Raw genomic sequence first — 17,295 nt, forward strand, 5'->3', positions numbered from 1 at the left:
CGGACTTATATCCAACAACGATGAGACAAACTATAGGACAGAGGTGCAACAACTAGAGTCATGGTGCCACGACAATAACTTGGTCTTAAACACCAAAAAGACCAAGGAGATCATTGTAGATTTCCGGAAGAGGGGTCATAACAACCATCTGCCTCTCTTCATTGGCAGTGAGGCGGTGGAGAGGGTGAGCAGTTTTAAATTCTTGGGGGTAACTGTGACCGAGGACCTGTCCTGGGGCAACCATATCACCTCAGTTGTACGGAAGGCCCAACAGCGCCTCTACTACCTGAGGAGACTGCGGAGCGCACACATTCCCAGATCTCTGATGTTGAACTTCTACAACTGTGCCATCAGCAGCGTTCTGACGTATGGATTTCTAGTGTGGTTCCCCAGCTGCACCAAGGCCGATCAGCAAGCACTCCAGCGGGTGGTGAAAGAAGCTGGCAGAATTATTGGAACAAGTCTGCCAGAGATCAGTAATATCTTCCCCACTCGCTGTCTGAGGAGGGTGCACAGTATCCTGCGGGACCAACATCACCCTGCGCGCCACCTTTTCCATCTGCTGCCCTCAGGGAGAAGGTACAGGTCTATACAGGCCAGAACATCCAGACTGGCCAACAGCCTGTATCCACAGGCTGTGAGGCTCCTGAACTCTCTGCCCCCCTCTCACGGACAATAACCATATCCAACTTCTTAATAGCAATGAACTGGTCTGCATTGGTGCATCATATCTTTATTCTCTTCCCCCTCCTGCCCCCCCCCCCCCCTCTTTCTTAAATAGATAACTATCATATCTGATATCATATCTCACAGTACAATAATATTGAATGGGTTGCATTGTTGTATTTTGTCATGTTTCTCAGGTCTTTGTCTGAATTTCTACGAACATTATTGCTAAGGATTGTCTTATTGCATTGGAGTCACACTGGGTTAAATATGTACACTTGGGTTTTAAGGGGTATTTATTATTTTCTTCTTTTTTTTGGGTTGTATGGAAGCCCCAAACGCAATTTCATTGTTCTTGACAATGACAATAAATAAATAAATACTAAAAATACTAAAATAGATACTGACAGGCCAAGCGGAACGTGGCTCAGGCAGTGGTTGAAGCAAAAACTTGGGTGTGGGAGGAGCTTGGAGAAGCCATGGAAAAGAATTTTGGACTGCCTTGAAGAGATTCTGGCAAACTGTCAGGCGACTCAGAAAAGGAAAGTGGTGCTCTACCTGCACTGTGTATAGTGCGGGTCGAGCACTGCTGACTTTGACTGAGAAAATTGTAGGAAGGAATACTTTGAGGACCTCCTTAATCCCACTGGCACATCTTCCGTGGAGGTGGCATCTGGGAACGAGGGGGGCAACTCGCTTATCTCCAGGGGTGAAGTCACTAAGGTAGCTAAACAACTCCTTGGTGGCACGGCCCATTGGGTGGATGAGTTCCTAAATGATCTGGACGTTGTATGGCTGTCTTGGTTGACATGCCTCTTTAGTGTTGTGTGGAGCTCAGGGGCGGTACATCTGGATCGGCAGACTGGTGTGGTGGAAAGGAAAGTCCTTGGATACAGGAGGAACAATGTGTTTTTTGTCCTGGTCGTGGGACACTGGATCAGCTCTTTATCCTCTTGAGGATACTTGAGGGTGCATAGGAGTTTGCCCAACCAGTTTAAATGTTGTTTGTGGATTTGGGGAAGGCATTCAACCATGTCCCTCGGAGTGTCCTGTGGGAGGTGCTTCAGGAGTATGCGTTGCCATTCAATCCTTACACAACTGTTGCAAGAGCTTGGTCCACATAGCCGGCAATAAGTCAGACTTATTTCAGGTGGTTGATGGACTCTGCCAGGGCTGCCCTTTGTCACCTATTCTGTTTGTAATTTTTAGGCCATGGTCCTCAGCTGGAAAAGGGTCCCCACTCCGGGACAGTATCTTGGGGTCTTGTTCACAAGTGACAGGAGCAGGAGATGGATTGGTGGTGCGGCTGCAGTGATGCAGATCCTGTACTGGTCCATTGTGGTAAAGAGAGCACTGAGTGTAAAGTAGAGCTGTTGCTCCTCTACATTGAAAAGGTGGTTTGGGCATTTGAAAATGATGCCTCCTGGGTGAGGTGTTCTGGGCATGTCCAACCCGGGGCAAACCCAGGACATGCTGGAGGGATTATATCTCTTTGAGGAGGTGGCCGGGGAGAGGGAGGTCTGGGCTTCTCTTTTTAGGCTGCTGCCCCCCTGACCTGGGCCCAGATAAGCAGAAGAAGATGGATGGATGGATGGATGGATGGTGATAAAAATTAAAGAAAGGTAGAAATGAAGTTAGTTAAAAACAGTAAAAGTAAGACTGATAATTTGTAAGAGAGATGTGCAAATTGCATGAAGGTATAAATACAAAAATAATTTTGGGATCTTATGTGTGACAATGTAGTAGTACAGGTAAAGCAAAGCCGGGAGCATTGAAGGTGGATTCAAGTACGTCCATGGTGTAAATATGAAGAGAAATGGAGTAGTACTCTTGAGTATATGAATAATACTATGGCAATGACAAGACTGTCAGAAAGAATCACAAGTTTGAAACAGGCCAGCTGTTCCAGCTTCCCAAAAGGCACCTGAAGGACTCCTTGTGGGACACCACATGCCAGAGAGGCTGAGGAAGATACAGAGTCACCAAAGTGGACTGAGAAAGTTCTCTCCTGAACCACTCAAAAGCTGTACCTTTGATGCCCACATGGTATTCTAAATGGGACATGAGATGGTCTACTGCAGGAGTCCCCAACTCCAGGCCTCGAGGGCCGGTGTCCTGCAGGTTTTAGATCTCACCCTGGGTCTGCACACCTGAATCAAATGATTAGTTCATTACCAGGCCTCTGGAGAACTGCAAGACATGTTGAGGAGGTAATGTAGCCATTTGAATCAGCTGTGTTGGATCATGGACACATCTAAAAACTGCAGGACACCGGCCCTCGAGGCCTGGAGTTGGGGACCCCTGGTCTACTATATCAAAAGCAGTAGTCAGAGCAGGTCAAGGAGAAACTACTGCTGACCAATAAGGACATTAAAGGCTCACCTCAGTTTTGCCAGAAAACATCTTGATGATCCACAAGACTATATTCTCTGGACTGATGAGACAAAAGCAGAACTTTTTGGAAGGTGTTTGTCCCCATTATATCTGGGGTAAAAGTAACACAGTTGTAACACACCTTTTAAGAAAATGAACATGGGGGTGGGGGGTCATAGTTTGGTCCCGCCTTCACTGTTGTGATTGGTGTGGGGGTAGGGACAGGCTTAGGGCGTCGGGGGGTTCCCCGGAGGCATCTTCCTTGGGGGGCTCAACCCGGGGTAGCGGTTATGTCCGGTTGGGGGCTCTTTTGGCTCTCGAGTGACTGTTTCCTCGTGGCTGCATGTAGCGGGGCTAGGGGAGAGTCTGTGCTGACGGACGTGGGTTACTGACCTGGTAGCCTGGCTGCCCCTGGGTGGGTCCGGGATGGGCGTGAGGTTCTGGGGGCGCTCCGTCTCTGGGCTGGGGCCCTGGCCGGGCCTCGGGGCCTTGGGTCCTGGTTTGTGTGTTGCCGGGGTTGTGGGCGGGTGGGTGCATGGGGGCCCATCCCTGGCGCAGGGTTCCGCCGGTGCGTCGAGCCACCTGGGGGGCTCTTCAACTGGTGGGGGAGATTGTCACACCTTGCAGGAGCTTTCCTCTCCTCAGGAACTCTCTGCAGGAGGGGGAGATACAGGAGAGGTGGAGGAAGATCTCAGCCTGGGTGTTTATTGTCTCATGTAGTCTGGAAGATGAGTGGATGGTGGGGTGGGTGCAGTTTTCTCTGTGGTGGGGTTGGGTGGACTGTCCCGGGCTCTGTGGGGCCGGGGGGCGCTGCTGCGCTGGGCCCCGGTCTGGATGGGCCTGGGCCCCCTTTCCCTGGCGGGTCGCGGAGTATGGGAGTGCCTACTGGGGTCAGCGGGGGAGCTGGCCCCAGGGAGGGGTCACCTGCCCCTCCCTTCCTTCCCTCCCCATCTCCAGCTGCCTCCCTCTTCCCGCTCCACCACAACCACCCACACATGCAGGGCCTTGGAGTAGGGGTATGTCACCAGGGTGCAGAGGAGGCTACTCCCCCCTCTGTCCCCTTCTGGCTGCCTCTGCCTCAATTTTATCCCACAACTTAGACATTCACATTACTCACACTCTCATTACACATACATATAGGATCTTGGGGGTGGGCATGATACACGGAGTCCAAATTACCATCAGGGTGTACACCCCACCCCTGGCATCGTTGCCCACCTCTCAATTTTAAATACACGTAGACATTGAGGGCTAGCAGGAGGGACCATGCGCTTACCTGCTGCTCTCTGGCAGGTAGCTCCATGCCCTCCTGGGTTTTCATTGCACCTTAGAACACACATGCATCAACACTACAATGAGCGGGTGGAGGGAGGTTTGGAGTCTTCTCTCACCCCCGTTCTCTGCGGCCTGCTAGAGCGGGGGGGGGGGCTAGGAGGAGTTGGCCGTCCGACTGCGGTCTGGGGTGTGGGGCCTCCCTGCTGCTGCGGAGTCGGGGCAGTCTGCCTCTCCCCACCGCAGGGAAAAGGGTAACACCACCTGGGTCTGGGTGCAGTTCCCCCCTCCAGGGGCAAGGGTACCTAGACCCGGTTCGTAGAGTACGCTTGGGGAGTATGATCGTGTGTACAGCGTCTCTTTATGTCTGTCTCCACGTTGGTTGAGTGTGGAGTAAGTGCATATGAGAGCATGAGGGTGGGAATGGATGTTTGTGTCTGTGTGTGCCTGTATGTCTGTGTCTATATGTCAGGTTGGGTATCAGACGCCACCTCTCTGGGGACATCTCAGGCCCTCCAAGGTTTGGAGGCCTATCTCCACCCACCACCACTTCCCCTGCCAGTGGCGGACTCCCTCAGGTGTCGGTGCGTTGGTGGTTCTTTGTGTCTGGGGGTGGGCGTCCGGGTACACACCGGCTCACTCCTTGGCGGCCACTTATCGGGGCCTGGAGCCTGGGGCTCGCTCGGGCCACTTCGGAGGTGGGGTGCCCCCGGCCTCTCGGCCTGGGGCTCGGTCACTCAGGCACAGCTGGCTGCCGGCGGAGCTCACGGGCGCGTCACTGCAACCCCCCCTGGCTTCTGCTCCGCGGCTGCTGAGTGAGCCCTCATCTGGGACTCTCCTCAGCTCTTACTGGGACAGTGGCCCGGCTGCCCCTCTGTTGGTCTTCCTTGGTCTCTTGTGTTCTGGGGGCCTCTGGATGTCTGGAGTTTTGATCTCCTCCATACCTGCTTCATACCCTGGAGGACGGGGCTGTGGCCCCCCCACACTCCCTAGCAGATCGTTACATGGAGAAACCTTTGGAATGCAAGCATGCTGATCCACACAGGTGTGCACACAGGTGTACACACGGGTATTCACAGACGCGGACTACACCTTTCCTGGCTGCTGCCTCAAAGCACATTGTGCGCTGTCTATCTTGCGTGCTGCACAATATCGTTTATTATTTAGTATCTACTGATATCTACTGCTAGCTAGTTTATTGTGATGGTGCCGTTTTTTTTATTATGTTGCTCTTTGTTGTTTGCTTTCTCTTCTGTTTTTTTTCTCCATACAGGTGACCCAGGTGTTTGTTTGTTTTTTCTTCCCCCCCTTCTCACCGTCTCTTCTCCCCTTTGGTTTTCTTTCTCTCCCTCTCTTTCTTTCATTCTTTCTCCCTGTCCTATCCCCCAGTCATGTCTGTCCCGTTTATAGCAACTGAAAATAAAATAAATTCATAATTATAATAAAGGTCAATCAAATGGACCAATATGGCAAGGCAATGATGATCCACTTGGTAAAATAAATCCGCTTGGCATCTTTCTTGGCCTTAAGACAACAATTCTGATGCTAAAGATCCAAACGGGACACAAAAAAAAAAAGAAAAAAAAAAAGAAAAGAAAATGAACATCATATTAACAGTAAAAAAAATGGTGATGGTGGTCTGGGGCTGTTTTGCTGCCTCAGGACGTGGAAAACTTTCTGTGGTAAATGAAACCATGAATTCTGCTGTCAAATAAAACATCCTAAAAGAGAATGTCCGGTCATCTGTTCATGACCTCAAGCTGAAGTGCACTTGGGTTCTACAGCAGAGTAATGATCCAGCAAGTCCACCTCTGAATGGCTTAAGAAAAACAAAATGAAGACTTTGGAGTGGCCTAGTCAAAGTCCTGAGCTGAATCTGATTGAGATGCTGTGGCATGAACTTAGAAAGGCGGTTTGTGCTCGAAAACCCTCCAAAGTGGTTGAATTACAACAATTCTACAGAGATGAGTGTGCCAAAATTCCTGCATCACGCTATAAAAGACTCATTGCCAGTTACTGCAAACACTTGATTGCAGTTGTTGCTGCTAAGGGTGGCCCCACCAGTTATTAGGTTTAGGGGCAATCACTTCACACCAGGCCATGCAGGTTTGGAGTTCTTCCCCTTTAGGGTTTCCCCCTTAATAATAAACACCTTCATTTAGAAACTGCATTTTGTTTACTTGTGTAAACCCGACTGCTCATCACTTCCATGTTACCTGCACTGGCTGCTGGCTGAGGTCAGCATACATGTAGCTGTAAGATCACACTGGGTTTTTCGCCAGTTTTGTGTTCGCCTGCTATCTGTTCAGACGTTTGCAAAGAGCTGACATTTTGATAGCAGTATACTGCAGTTTCTTTCCTTGACATACTTTATTACTGTGTTTTCATGCAATAAAAATAAACCCCAAATCTCCACTCCCGAAACGTTGTAGACCCGGCACTATAGTTCTCCTCTCTGCACACAAAAGAGTAGCACATGTCTGCAGGAAGAAGAAGATATGTTTATTTTTTTTCTCTTTCTATCTGACATGCAAATGTGATTATAAGATTACTGAGTTTAGTACAGTAACTCATTACATTACTGTATTACTGAAAAATGTAATGTGATGTAATGTACACCCAACACAAATTCTTTATATATAGTTAGGTTGACCGCATATGTATGTAAACTGAGTGAAGGATACTGATCGAGTTTCTCCCTCTCACCCATGTTTTCCACATTCTCAATCAGTTTCCTCATGCCCCATATCCAGGACTGTGCTTCCTCAGCTGACTCGGCCACCAGGTCCAAATTGCCCCTGCGACCGCGAAAGACCAATGTGAAGCATCTGTCAGGTGGGAACTCATCTGCAATACTGAGGAGGACCTCACTCTGGTGCCCCTCTCGAACTGCTTCCACATCATTCACAGAAACTAGGAACAAAGAAAGTGGAATTTAGGAGGTTTTAGACACAAAAATAAAGCAAAAAAAAAGAAAAATTGTGCCAGATTGTGAGCATGCTTAATGCCAAGAGCTTGTGACCCGCACACACATATACTTGTAAGCAAAACGCCCACTGTTGGATCAGGTGTATTAGGTCATTTTTCCACTGGTTCTTTAATTATAACTGTTCTCTTACATGTGGAGCGGACATTGCCAGTCTTCTTAGACTGGTACCAGATGGTCATGAAGTCATCCTCCAGCTTGAAATATCGCTGCTTCTTCCAGTTACGAGACTTAATTTTCCTCATCATCGCCCCCACCAGCATGGCCTGGAGGTTATCATCCCCCTGACTACCTGTGTAAAAGAGACAGTCATCACAAATAAAAAAATAAAGCATGGTTCGAAGAAATTTAAATGCAAACATGCCATGTTTAATTTTAATTTCAAGTTTCTGACAGGCTAATGTGAAATTCCATCACACATCCAAAGCGTTATGACACTGTCTAGACATCTACTACTGAATAGATATGCTAAACAAAAAATATTATTGTGCATCTTAAATGTGAATTTTAAAAAAAGAACATTTCATGTAAGTCAGGTTTAGCAAAATAAGATTTAGTTTGTTTCATCTGTGAATCAAATATTAAGCAGATATTCTACTCACATTTGTATCATTTGTGTTCTTTGATTATCTTTCTAAAATCAGAGTGACAAGAATGATGCTATAATGAACTGTTTAAAATGAATCAGATGTTCCAGTGTACACACACAGGAAAAAGGTCAGGGGGGAAAAGGAACATGTACTTATTAATCAAACAAAGTTACCCCAGCAGGCATAAACAAGACGTGAGCTGACTTACGGAGGCCATTTCCTGTGGAAGCCATTTGTTGTGTGGTCACTCTGCCATCTAAAGGGCATAACATAGCAGTCAGTGCAAGGAAAGGAGAAAAGCTCTGACTGTAAAAAATGCCTTGTTTCAAGTAACTCTTAGACGTCCTTTCTAGACGTCACATGTGCCGAGATGACCTCTGGCATCAACTTTATTGACATCCAATCACCTGATGTCCAGCCACACCCTGTTACCCTCTTTCTCTCTCATTTTTCAGCTACCAGGTCAGAGATTACTTCATTTAAATCATCTTATTACTCTGGTTACATTTCTCATGGACATAATGTGCAGACTCTCAGCGTTCATCCACATTCGAATTGGATCAGCGGTTTGGGCCTCTTTTTAAAGGGACGACAATTAACTGGACAGTTGACTCAAAGGCCATTTTATGGGCAGGTGTGGTCAGCTCCTTTGTTATGTCATTGTCAATTAAGCAGATAAAAGTCCTGGAGTTGATTTGAGGTGTGGTGCTTGCATTTGTAAAATGTTGCTGTAAACTGACAACATGCAGTCAAAGGAGCTCCCCATGCAGGTAAAACAAGCCATCCTCGAGCTGTGAAAACAGAAAAACATCTAAGAATTTGCTACGATATTAGGAGTGGTAACCAGCAGTTTGTTAAAGCAAAGAAGTGGGATATTCTTGAATGGTCAAGTCACTCGCCTGATATTAACCCAATGAACAGACAGAAAGGCCCTCAAACAAGCAGCTCTCATTAGCTCAGTCACAGATAGATTCAAATGATTTTTTTCAGCGTAATCATATATTTATATACTTGACATGACATGAATATACCGTTTCTCTTTATGATTGTATGATCTCTCAATACTTCCTTTTAACGCAACCCCATATGAATATCATGATTCCAATATGATTACGTTTTAACTCAGTTACATAGGAATACTTGTTCTCTTCATGGGTCTGTGGTTCAAACACAATATACTCTATATGGTTCCTTATATTAAATCATACATGGTAAAGTCAGACATTCCCTAAATGTTTGCTTAGTCATTCTGACCATACACTAAAAGCTTGTCCGCCTCAGACAAGATGTGGGCGTTGTGCCATTGCTACGTTCTCAGTTAACACAAACAATAGCAGCACAGAAGCACACACTGTCATGGTCCTGAGTCTGTGTGTTGTGTTTTGTGTTTCTTTGTGCTTTTGTTATTCTGATTAGGTATCCCAGTATTATTCGCCGTTTTGTTAGGTTTCTGTTCTGTGCCTGTCCTGCTCCCTCCTTCCATGTCCCCCCCTGTCTGTCCATGATGTCATTAAGCCTGCTTATGAGTCTGCGTCTGTGTCTCTGTCTGTCATAACACGTAAGTAACGCGTTACAGTAACTAGGTTATTATTGTGGTAACGAGCACGGTAACTAGTTATTATGCCAAAACCGGGAACGCGTTACTCGTTACTGGGATTTTGATAGGCTCGTTATTCGTTACTTCGTGTGGTGGCTATCGCGGAGCTTCCACAGATTCAGCAACATTAGCAAGTGGTGGAGGCCAGCAGGTGGATGAGAGAAAGGGAGGAAGGAGGAGGAGAGACCCGAGGCGGCCGCCGGTCCGAGTATCAGGTGAACTGAACTTCAGGTAAGAAGTTATGACCTGCAGTCTATCTGGGTCAGATATGAACCAAGTTTAGGTGGAGTTTATTTTCGTTATGCTGGGTACTAGCTAGTATGACGGAGTTTCTATACAGCTGGGTGGTGCTATGATGTTACTGATAGTTAACTTTATTTTATTCATAAGGTTAGGTAGTAGAGTTGCCAACTGTCCTGTAAAACGACGGAATCATCTCGTATTCAGAGAAAATATTATTCGTTTCGTGTTGAGGTGAAAAGAAACACAGTTTGTCCCGTAATTCAGCTACAATGAAAAAGGCACAAAGCTGGAGTTATTCTGTGTTTACGCTGAACAGCTGCCTCTTCTTCTCTCATTCTCTCCCCTCCCTCTCCTGTTTCTACTTCAATCATGAAACTGATCAATGATCAGCTGATCGTCTCTCTTGTTTGTTTATCGCTAACTTTGCGCCAGAAAGAGGAAACCAGCAGATGTCGCGCTAAACAACAGCAGCACGTTTAAGCTTGATCAGCTGTTGTTAGAATTTATTTAATATTAATTTCTAGTATCAGCTGATGTTTGCTGGAGCCACAGCTGTAAAGCTGCTGGTCATGATGTGGGTTTGGATATGTGGTGAGAGGGAAACATGAAGATGAAACCAGGAGACGTCCTTACTGAATCATCAGAGCTGTGATGGAGAAACAGGTTTACCTTTTAGGTGACATGAATGAGTTGAAGTTATGAGCTGTTTCTGAGAGACAAATAACACCAGGATCCTTTTCTAAGCAGCTGACAGCTGGTAACTGTGCAGGGGCGGGTCTAGCAAAGTGTTGCCAGGGGGCCATGTAGGGCATTAACAGGGAGAGGGGGGCACAAAGAAATACTTTTCTTTCTTATTCTCATTTAAAATGTCTCACTTTAATAAATAATTATCTGAATCTTACAACAAACGATTGATAGATTGATGCATATATACCATCAGAACAGCGTACATCACTGTCACAACAGCGTTTGTTTGCATTCAGAATCAGAATCAGAATCAGAATACTTTATTCATCCCGAGGGAAATTAGGGGTTACAGCAGGCAGCACGCTAATGGCGCATGCGCACTCACAAAGGAACCTTCTGACCAACTTTACACAAACATCACATTGGGCAGACATGTCAGAAGGTAGGCTGATAGGAAAAAAACAACGAAAATACACTACATGAGGTAAGAGGAGGAGAAAAAAAACTCCACTCAGACTGAGCTCCTAGTGGGAGAACAGTTTGATAAAAGAAAAAACACCTCAGCACAAAAGCACATGACTATCAATACACCATAGAAACACGAGACAAGCAACAGGGGCGAGTAAAGGGTAAGAGAGATCCGGCGTAGACAGCGCATCCGGTCCTGCAGCATCTGTGCTGGTCCAGTTGACTGCTATCATCCCCGGTAGGGCACAAGCATCGAAGGCGTTGGAAAGGGAGGGGGATGAGTGAGTGCTTATCAGTGTAAGTGTGTGTGTGTGCGTGTCCATAGTTTAGCTGAGACAGTGTCCTTCGGCCTATCAGGCTAAGTAAACAGTCCTCCAGCCAATCCAGGTGGCCTTCATGGGACGGGAAGAATAGTCATCACACAGTCGTTATCAGGGAGTTGTTTTGGTGGGCTCCAGCCTTGGGCCTGCAGCTGGGGCCGTGGTGTCCAAATGTTGAATATTGTTGATTTCTCCTTTGTGAGCAGCTCGAATTCTAGCACTCCGAGGCTGGTCTCTCGATCTCCCATTGAAGAGCTGCGAGCCTCCCCATGATGGTATCAAACTTCTGTTCCGTGGTGTTGTCAGTCTTTTGATTCTGAGACTTCACAACTGCAGTGATCCGTTCCGCGATGTTTTCCAACTGTCGCTCAAGGGTCTCATTTTGAGCAGGCCTTTCTCTGATGTTTCCCCTCATACGCTCAGTGGTGTTGTTTTGAGCCTTCACAGCAGCTGTAAGCGTCTCCAAGGTGTTGACCATATTACGTTCACACACACACACACACACACACACACACACACACACACACACACACACACACAGACAAAAGACCAGAACTCTGGTATCAGAAACATTTCATTGTGGTGATTCTAACTTTATTGATTACATTTTGATTAGATCTATTTAGTGTGTGAATGTGTGGATGACTGAATGTGTAAAGCGCTATACAAATACAGGCCATTTACCACTTATTCTATCATATTCTGATTAGATTTAAGAATAATTAACTATTAGCAAAACCACACACTGTACAGATAAACTCTGGTATGTCACTCTATATAACTTTAATCATAAAAGGCTGTATGTAAAGTCCTTTTGCCCTCCCTCAGATGTATTGAGAGATAAGCCGGAGGAACCTGTCTAATCTCTTTCACCTGAATAGCTGTCTTACTAGTACCTGTGAGCATTGCTACAGTGTTCAGCGTTCCATGCTTCAACAGAATTACTTACAAAATAAATGCATAGAACAGGCCTGGACAAAAATGATGGTACCCACAACTTAATATTTTGTTGCACAACCTTTTGAGACAATCGCTGCAATCAAATGATTCCTGTAACTGTCAATGAGACTTCTGCACCTCAGCAGGTATTTTGGCCCACTCTTCATGAGCAAACTGCTCCAGTTTTTTCCAGTTTGAAGGGCGCCTTTTCCAGACGGCATGTTTCAGCTCCTTCCAAAGATGCTCAATAGGATTGAGGTCAGGGCTCATAGAAGGCCACTTTAGAATAGTCCAATGTTTTCCTCTTAGCCATTCTTGGGGGTTTTAGCTCTCTGCTTTGGGTCATTGTCCTGTTGCAAGACCCCTGACTGCGACTGGGACCAAGCTTTCTGACACTGGCCAGCACATTTCTCTCTAGAATCCCTTGATAGTCTTGAGATTTCATTGTACCCTGCACAGATTCAAGACACTGTGCCAGATCAAGCAAAGTCTGTGAACATAGACCCGATGTGCCTTGGCAAAAGGTTCCATTTTTGTCTCATCCTTCCATAGGACTTTCTCTCAGAAGCTTTGTGGCTTGTCAACATGTAGGTTGGCACATTCCAGTCTGGCTTTTTTATTGTTTGTTTTCAGTAATGGTGTCCTCCTTGGTCGTCTCCCATGTAGTCCACTTTGGCTCAAACAATTCAATTCAATTCAATTTTATTTATATAGCGCCAAATCACAACATAAGTCGCCTCAAGGCGCTTCATAGATACAGAGAAAAACCCAACAATCATATGACCCCCTATAACTACCAGAAATCTCGAAGCACAGGCCGAGGGGGCGGTGTGGCAGCAATTTTTCACACCAGCCTATTAATTAATGAAAGACCAAGACAGACTTTTAATTCATTTGAAAGCCTGCTGCTTAGCCTCGTCCACCCCAGCTGTAAAATTCAGAAACCAGTCTTACTTGTTATCATCTATCGTCCACCTGGGCCTTACACAGAGTTTCTGTCTGATTTCTCAGACTTTTTATCTGATTTAGTTCTGAGCTCAGATAAAATAATTATTGTGGGTGATTTTAACATCCATGTAGATGCTAAAAATGACAGCCTCAACATGGCATTTAATCTGTTATTAGACTCAATTGGTTTCTCTCAAACTGTAAAAGAACCCACCCACCACTTTAATCACACTCTAGATCTTGTTTTAACATATGGCATAGAAACTGAACATTTAACAGTGTTTCCTGAAAACCCTCTCCTGTCTGATCATTTCCTGATAACATTTACATTTACAGTAATTGATTACACAGCGGTGGAGAGTAGACTTTATCAAAGTAGATGTCTTTCTGAAAGCACTGTAACTAAGTTTAAGAATATAATCCACCCACTGTTATCATCTTCAATGCCCTGTACCAACACAGAGCAGAGCAGCTATCTGAACGCTACCCCAACAGAGGTCGATCATCTTGTTAATAATTTCACCTCCTCACTACGTACGACTCTGGATACTGTAGCTCCAGTGAAAACTAAGGTCTCTAATCAGAAGTACCTGACTCCGTGGTATAATTCTCAAACACGTACCCTAAAGCAGATGACTCGTAATCTGGAGAGGAAATGGCGTGTCACAAATTTAGAGGATCATCATTCAGCCTGGAGAAATAGTTTGCTGCTTTATAAGAAAGCCCTCCGCAAAGCCAGAACATCTTACTATTCATCACTGATTGAAGAAAATAAGAACAACCCCAGGTTTCTCTTCAGCTCTGTAGCCAGGCTGACAAACAGTCAGAGCTCTGTTGAGCCAACCATCCCTTTAACGTTAACTAGTAATGACTTCATGAACTTCTTCACAAATAACATTTTAATCATTAGAGAAAAAATTACCAATAATCATCCCACAGATGTAATATTATCTACAGCTACTCTTAGTACCATTGATGTTAAGTTAGACTCTTTTTCTCTAATTGATCTTTCTGAGTTAACTTCAATAATTACTTCCTCCAAACCATCAACGTGTCTTTTAGACCCCATTCCTACAAAACTGCTCAAAGAAGTCCTGCCATTAATTAATTCTTCGATCTTAAATATGATCAACCTATCTCTAATAATCGGCTATGTACCACAGGCCTTCAAGCTGGCTGTAGTTAAACCTTTACTCAAAAAGCATCTCTAGACCCAGCAGTCTCAGCTAATTATAGGCCAATCTCCAACCTTCCTTTATATCAAACATCCTTGAAAGAGTAGTTGTCAAACAGCTAACAGATCATCTGCAGAGGTTTATTTGAAGAGTTTCAGTCAGGTTTCAGAGCTCATCACAGCACAGAAACAGCTTTAGTGAAGGTTACAAATGATCTTCTTATGGCCTCTGACAGTGGACTCATCTCTGTGCTTGTCCTGCTAGACCTCAGTGCAGCGTTCGATACTGTCGACCATAATATCCTATTAGAGTGATTAGAACATGCTGTAGGTATTACAGGTACTGTGCTGCAGTGGTTTGTATCATATCTATCTAATAGACTTCAGTTTGTGCATGTAAATGGAGAGTCCTCTTCACACACTGAGGTTAATTATGGAGTTCCACAGGGTTCAGTGCTAGGACCAATTCTGTTTACATTATACATGCTTCCCTTAGGCAGCATCATTAGAAGACATAGCATACATTTACACTGCTATGCAGATGACACCCAGCTCTATCTGTCCATGAAGCCAGATAACACACACCAATGAGTTAAACTGCAGGAATGTCTTAAAGACATAAAGACCTGGATGGCCGCTAACTTTCTGCTTCTTAATTCAGATCAAACTGAGGTTATTGTACTCGGCCCTGAAAAGCTTAGAAATATGGTATCTAAGCAGATTCTTACTCTGGATGGCATTACCTTGGCCTCCAGTAACACTGTGAGGAACCTTGGAGTCATTTTTGACCAGGACATGTCCTTCAATGCACATATTAAACAAATATGTAAGACTGCGTTCTTCCATTTGCGCAACATCTCTACAATTAGAAATATCCTGTCTCAGAGTGACGCTGAAAAACTAGTTCATGCATTTATTACTTCCAGGCTGGACGACTGTAATTCATTATTATCAGGATGTCCAAAAAACTCCCTGAAAAGCCTTCAGCTAATCCAAAATGCTGCAGCAAGAGTCCTGACAGGGACTAGAAAGAGAGAGCATATTTCTCCTGTTTTGGCTTCCTGTTAAATCCAGAATTGAATTCAAAATCCTGCTCCTCACATACAAGGTCTTAAATAATCAGGCCCCATCTTATCTTAATGACCTTGTAGTACCATATCACCCTATTAGAGCACTTCGCTCTCGCTCTGCAGGCCTACTTGTTGTTCCTAGAGTATTTAAAAGTAGAATGGGAGGCAGAGCCTTCAGTTTTCAGGCCCCTCTTCTGTGGAACCAGCTTCCAGTTTGGATTCAGGAGACAGACACTATCTCTACTTTCAAGATTAGGCTTCAAACTTTCCTTTTTGCTAAAGCATATAGTTAGGGCTGGACCAGGTGACCCTGAATCCTCCCTTAGTTATGCTGCAATAGACGTAGGCTGCCGGGGGATTCCCATGATGCATTGAGTTTTTCCTTTCCAGTCACCTTTCTCACTCACTATGTGTTAACAGACCTCTCTGCATTGAATCATATCTGTTATTAACCTCTGTCTCTCTTCCACAGCATGTCTTTATCCTGTCTTCCTTCTCTCACCCCAACCGGTCGCAGCAGATGGCCCCGCCCCTCCCTGAGCCTGGTTCTGCCGGAGGTTTCTTCCTGTTAAAAGGGAGTTTTTCCTTCCCACTTTTGCCAAAGTGCTTGCTCATAGGGGGTCATATGATTGTTGGGTTTTTCTCTGTATCTATGAAGCGCCTTGAGGCGACTTATGTTGTGATTTGGCGCTATATAAATAAAATTGAATTGAATTGAATTGAATTATGAGCAAGCACAAGTTAAATGTTAATTTTACTCTTAGCTTTAAGGCCTTAAGCATTTAAACTGAATGGAAAGTATTTGATGCTTTCATTCTGTATCTATCAATCAGCTCCACAATAATATGCCTGAAGATCAAGTTATGAGCTACACTACCAGTCAAAAGTTTGGACACACCTTCTCATTTAATAATAATAATGGATTGTATTTATACAGCGCTTTTCGAGACCCTCAAAGCTCTTTACAATGCCACTATTCATTCACTCTCACGTTCACACACTGGTGGAGGTAGCTACAGTTGTAGCCACAGCTGCCCTGGGGCAGACTGACAGAGGCGAGGCTGCCATATCGCACCATCGGCCACTCTGGCCAACACCAGTAGGCGGTAGGGTGAAGTGTGTTGCCCAAGGACACAACGATCGAGACTGTCCTAGCCGGGGCTCGAACCGGCAACCTTCTGATTACAAGGTGAACTCCCAACTCTTGAGCCACGTTCGCTTTAATGGTTTTTCTTTATTTTTAATAGTTTACTTTGTAGATACAAAGTGAAGCCATCAAATATATGAAACAAGATATATGGAATTATATAGCAAAAAAAATTGATGAATAACTCTAAATATATTTTATATTTTACATTCCTGACAGTAGCCGCCCTCTGCTGTGTTGACAGCGCTGCAAACCCTCGGCCTTCTCTCAGTGAGCTTCATGATGTCATCACCTGATATGGTTTCACCTCACAGGTGAGCCTGTCAGGGCTCATTGGTTGAGGACTCAAAGCTTGTGAAAGATGCTAGGATTTGGCGTTGCAAACAAAAATGGTTGGCGGACCCTGGTTTTGTCTCACTTTTGGATGAACAAATTAGCCTCTATTTTGAAATGAATAAAACAGAAACTTCTGCAAGCATAAGATGGGAGGCTTTTAAGGCTTTTATTAGGGGCCAAATAATTAGCATCACTAGCTCTAAAGCAAGATTGACTTTCCAAAAGGCAAAACGGATAGAGACAAAAATAAAGGAATTAGAAAATGAATACTATCAAACAAGGTCCCCTGAAATACACCAAAATTTATTGCTGCTTCGGGCCCAATGCAATGCTGAGAACACTAATTTACTATTCAGAAGAGAATGTGCCACTGTGGATATGGGGAAATGATAATTTCCCCCCAGGACGGGGTGAAAGGGGGATTTAAAATATGGGCTGAGAGGGGGTTACAAAAAATAGGAGATCTTTACAATAATAAA

The 17,295-nt window shown here is 45.0% G+C and overlaps 1 protein-coding gene across 1 annotated transcript in view; it reads right to left on the reverse strand.

Annotated features, from left to right (window-relative positions):
- Positions 1-17,295, reverse strand: part of plcd4a (phospholipase C, delta 4a) — a 62,339-nt gene that overhangs the window by 40,671 nt on the left and 4,373 nt on the right. Inside the window, exons 2-4 of the mRNA XM_085263588.1 lie at positions 8,096-8,143; positions 7,431-7,589; positions 6,996-7,224 (exon numbers count right to left, since the gene is read on the reverse strand). Coding sequence (XP_085119714.1) covers positions 6,996-7,224; positions 7,431-7,589; positions 8,096-8,120 — 413 coding nt within the window. The 5' untranslated portion in view covers positions 8,121-8,143. The remainder of the gene's footprint in view (positions 1-6,995; positions 7,225-7,430; positions 7,590-8,095; positions 8,144-17,295) is intronic.

The sequence above is a fragment of the Mchenga conophoros genome, linkage group LG23 (assembly GCF_057382185.1).
Source record: "Mchenga conophoros isolate Kocher_MC1m ecotype Shallow Benthic linkage group LG23, M_conophoros_male_GT1.1, whole genome shotgun sequence".
In the NCBI taxonomy this organism is placed as follows: domain Eukaryota; kingdom Metazoa; phylum Chordata; class Actinopteri; order Cichliformes; family Cichlidae; genus Mchenga; species Mchenga conophoros.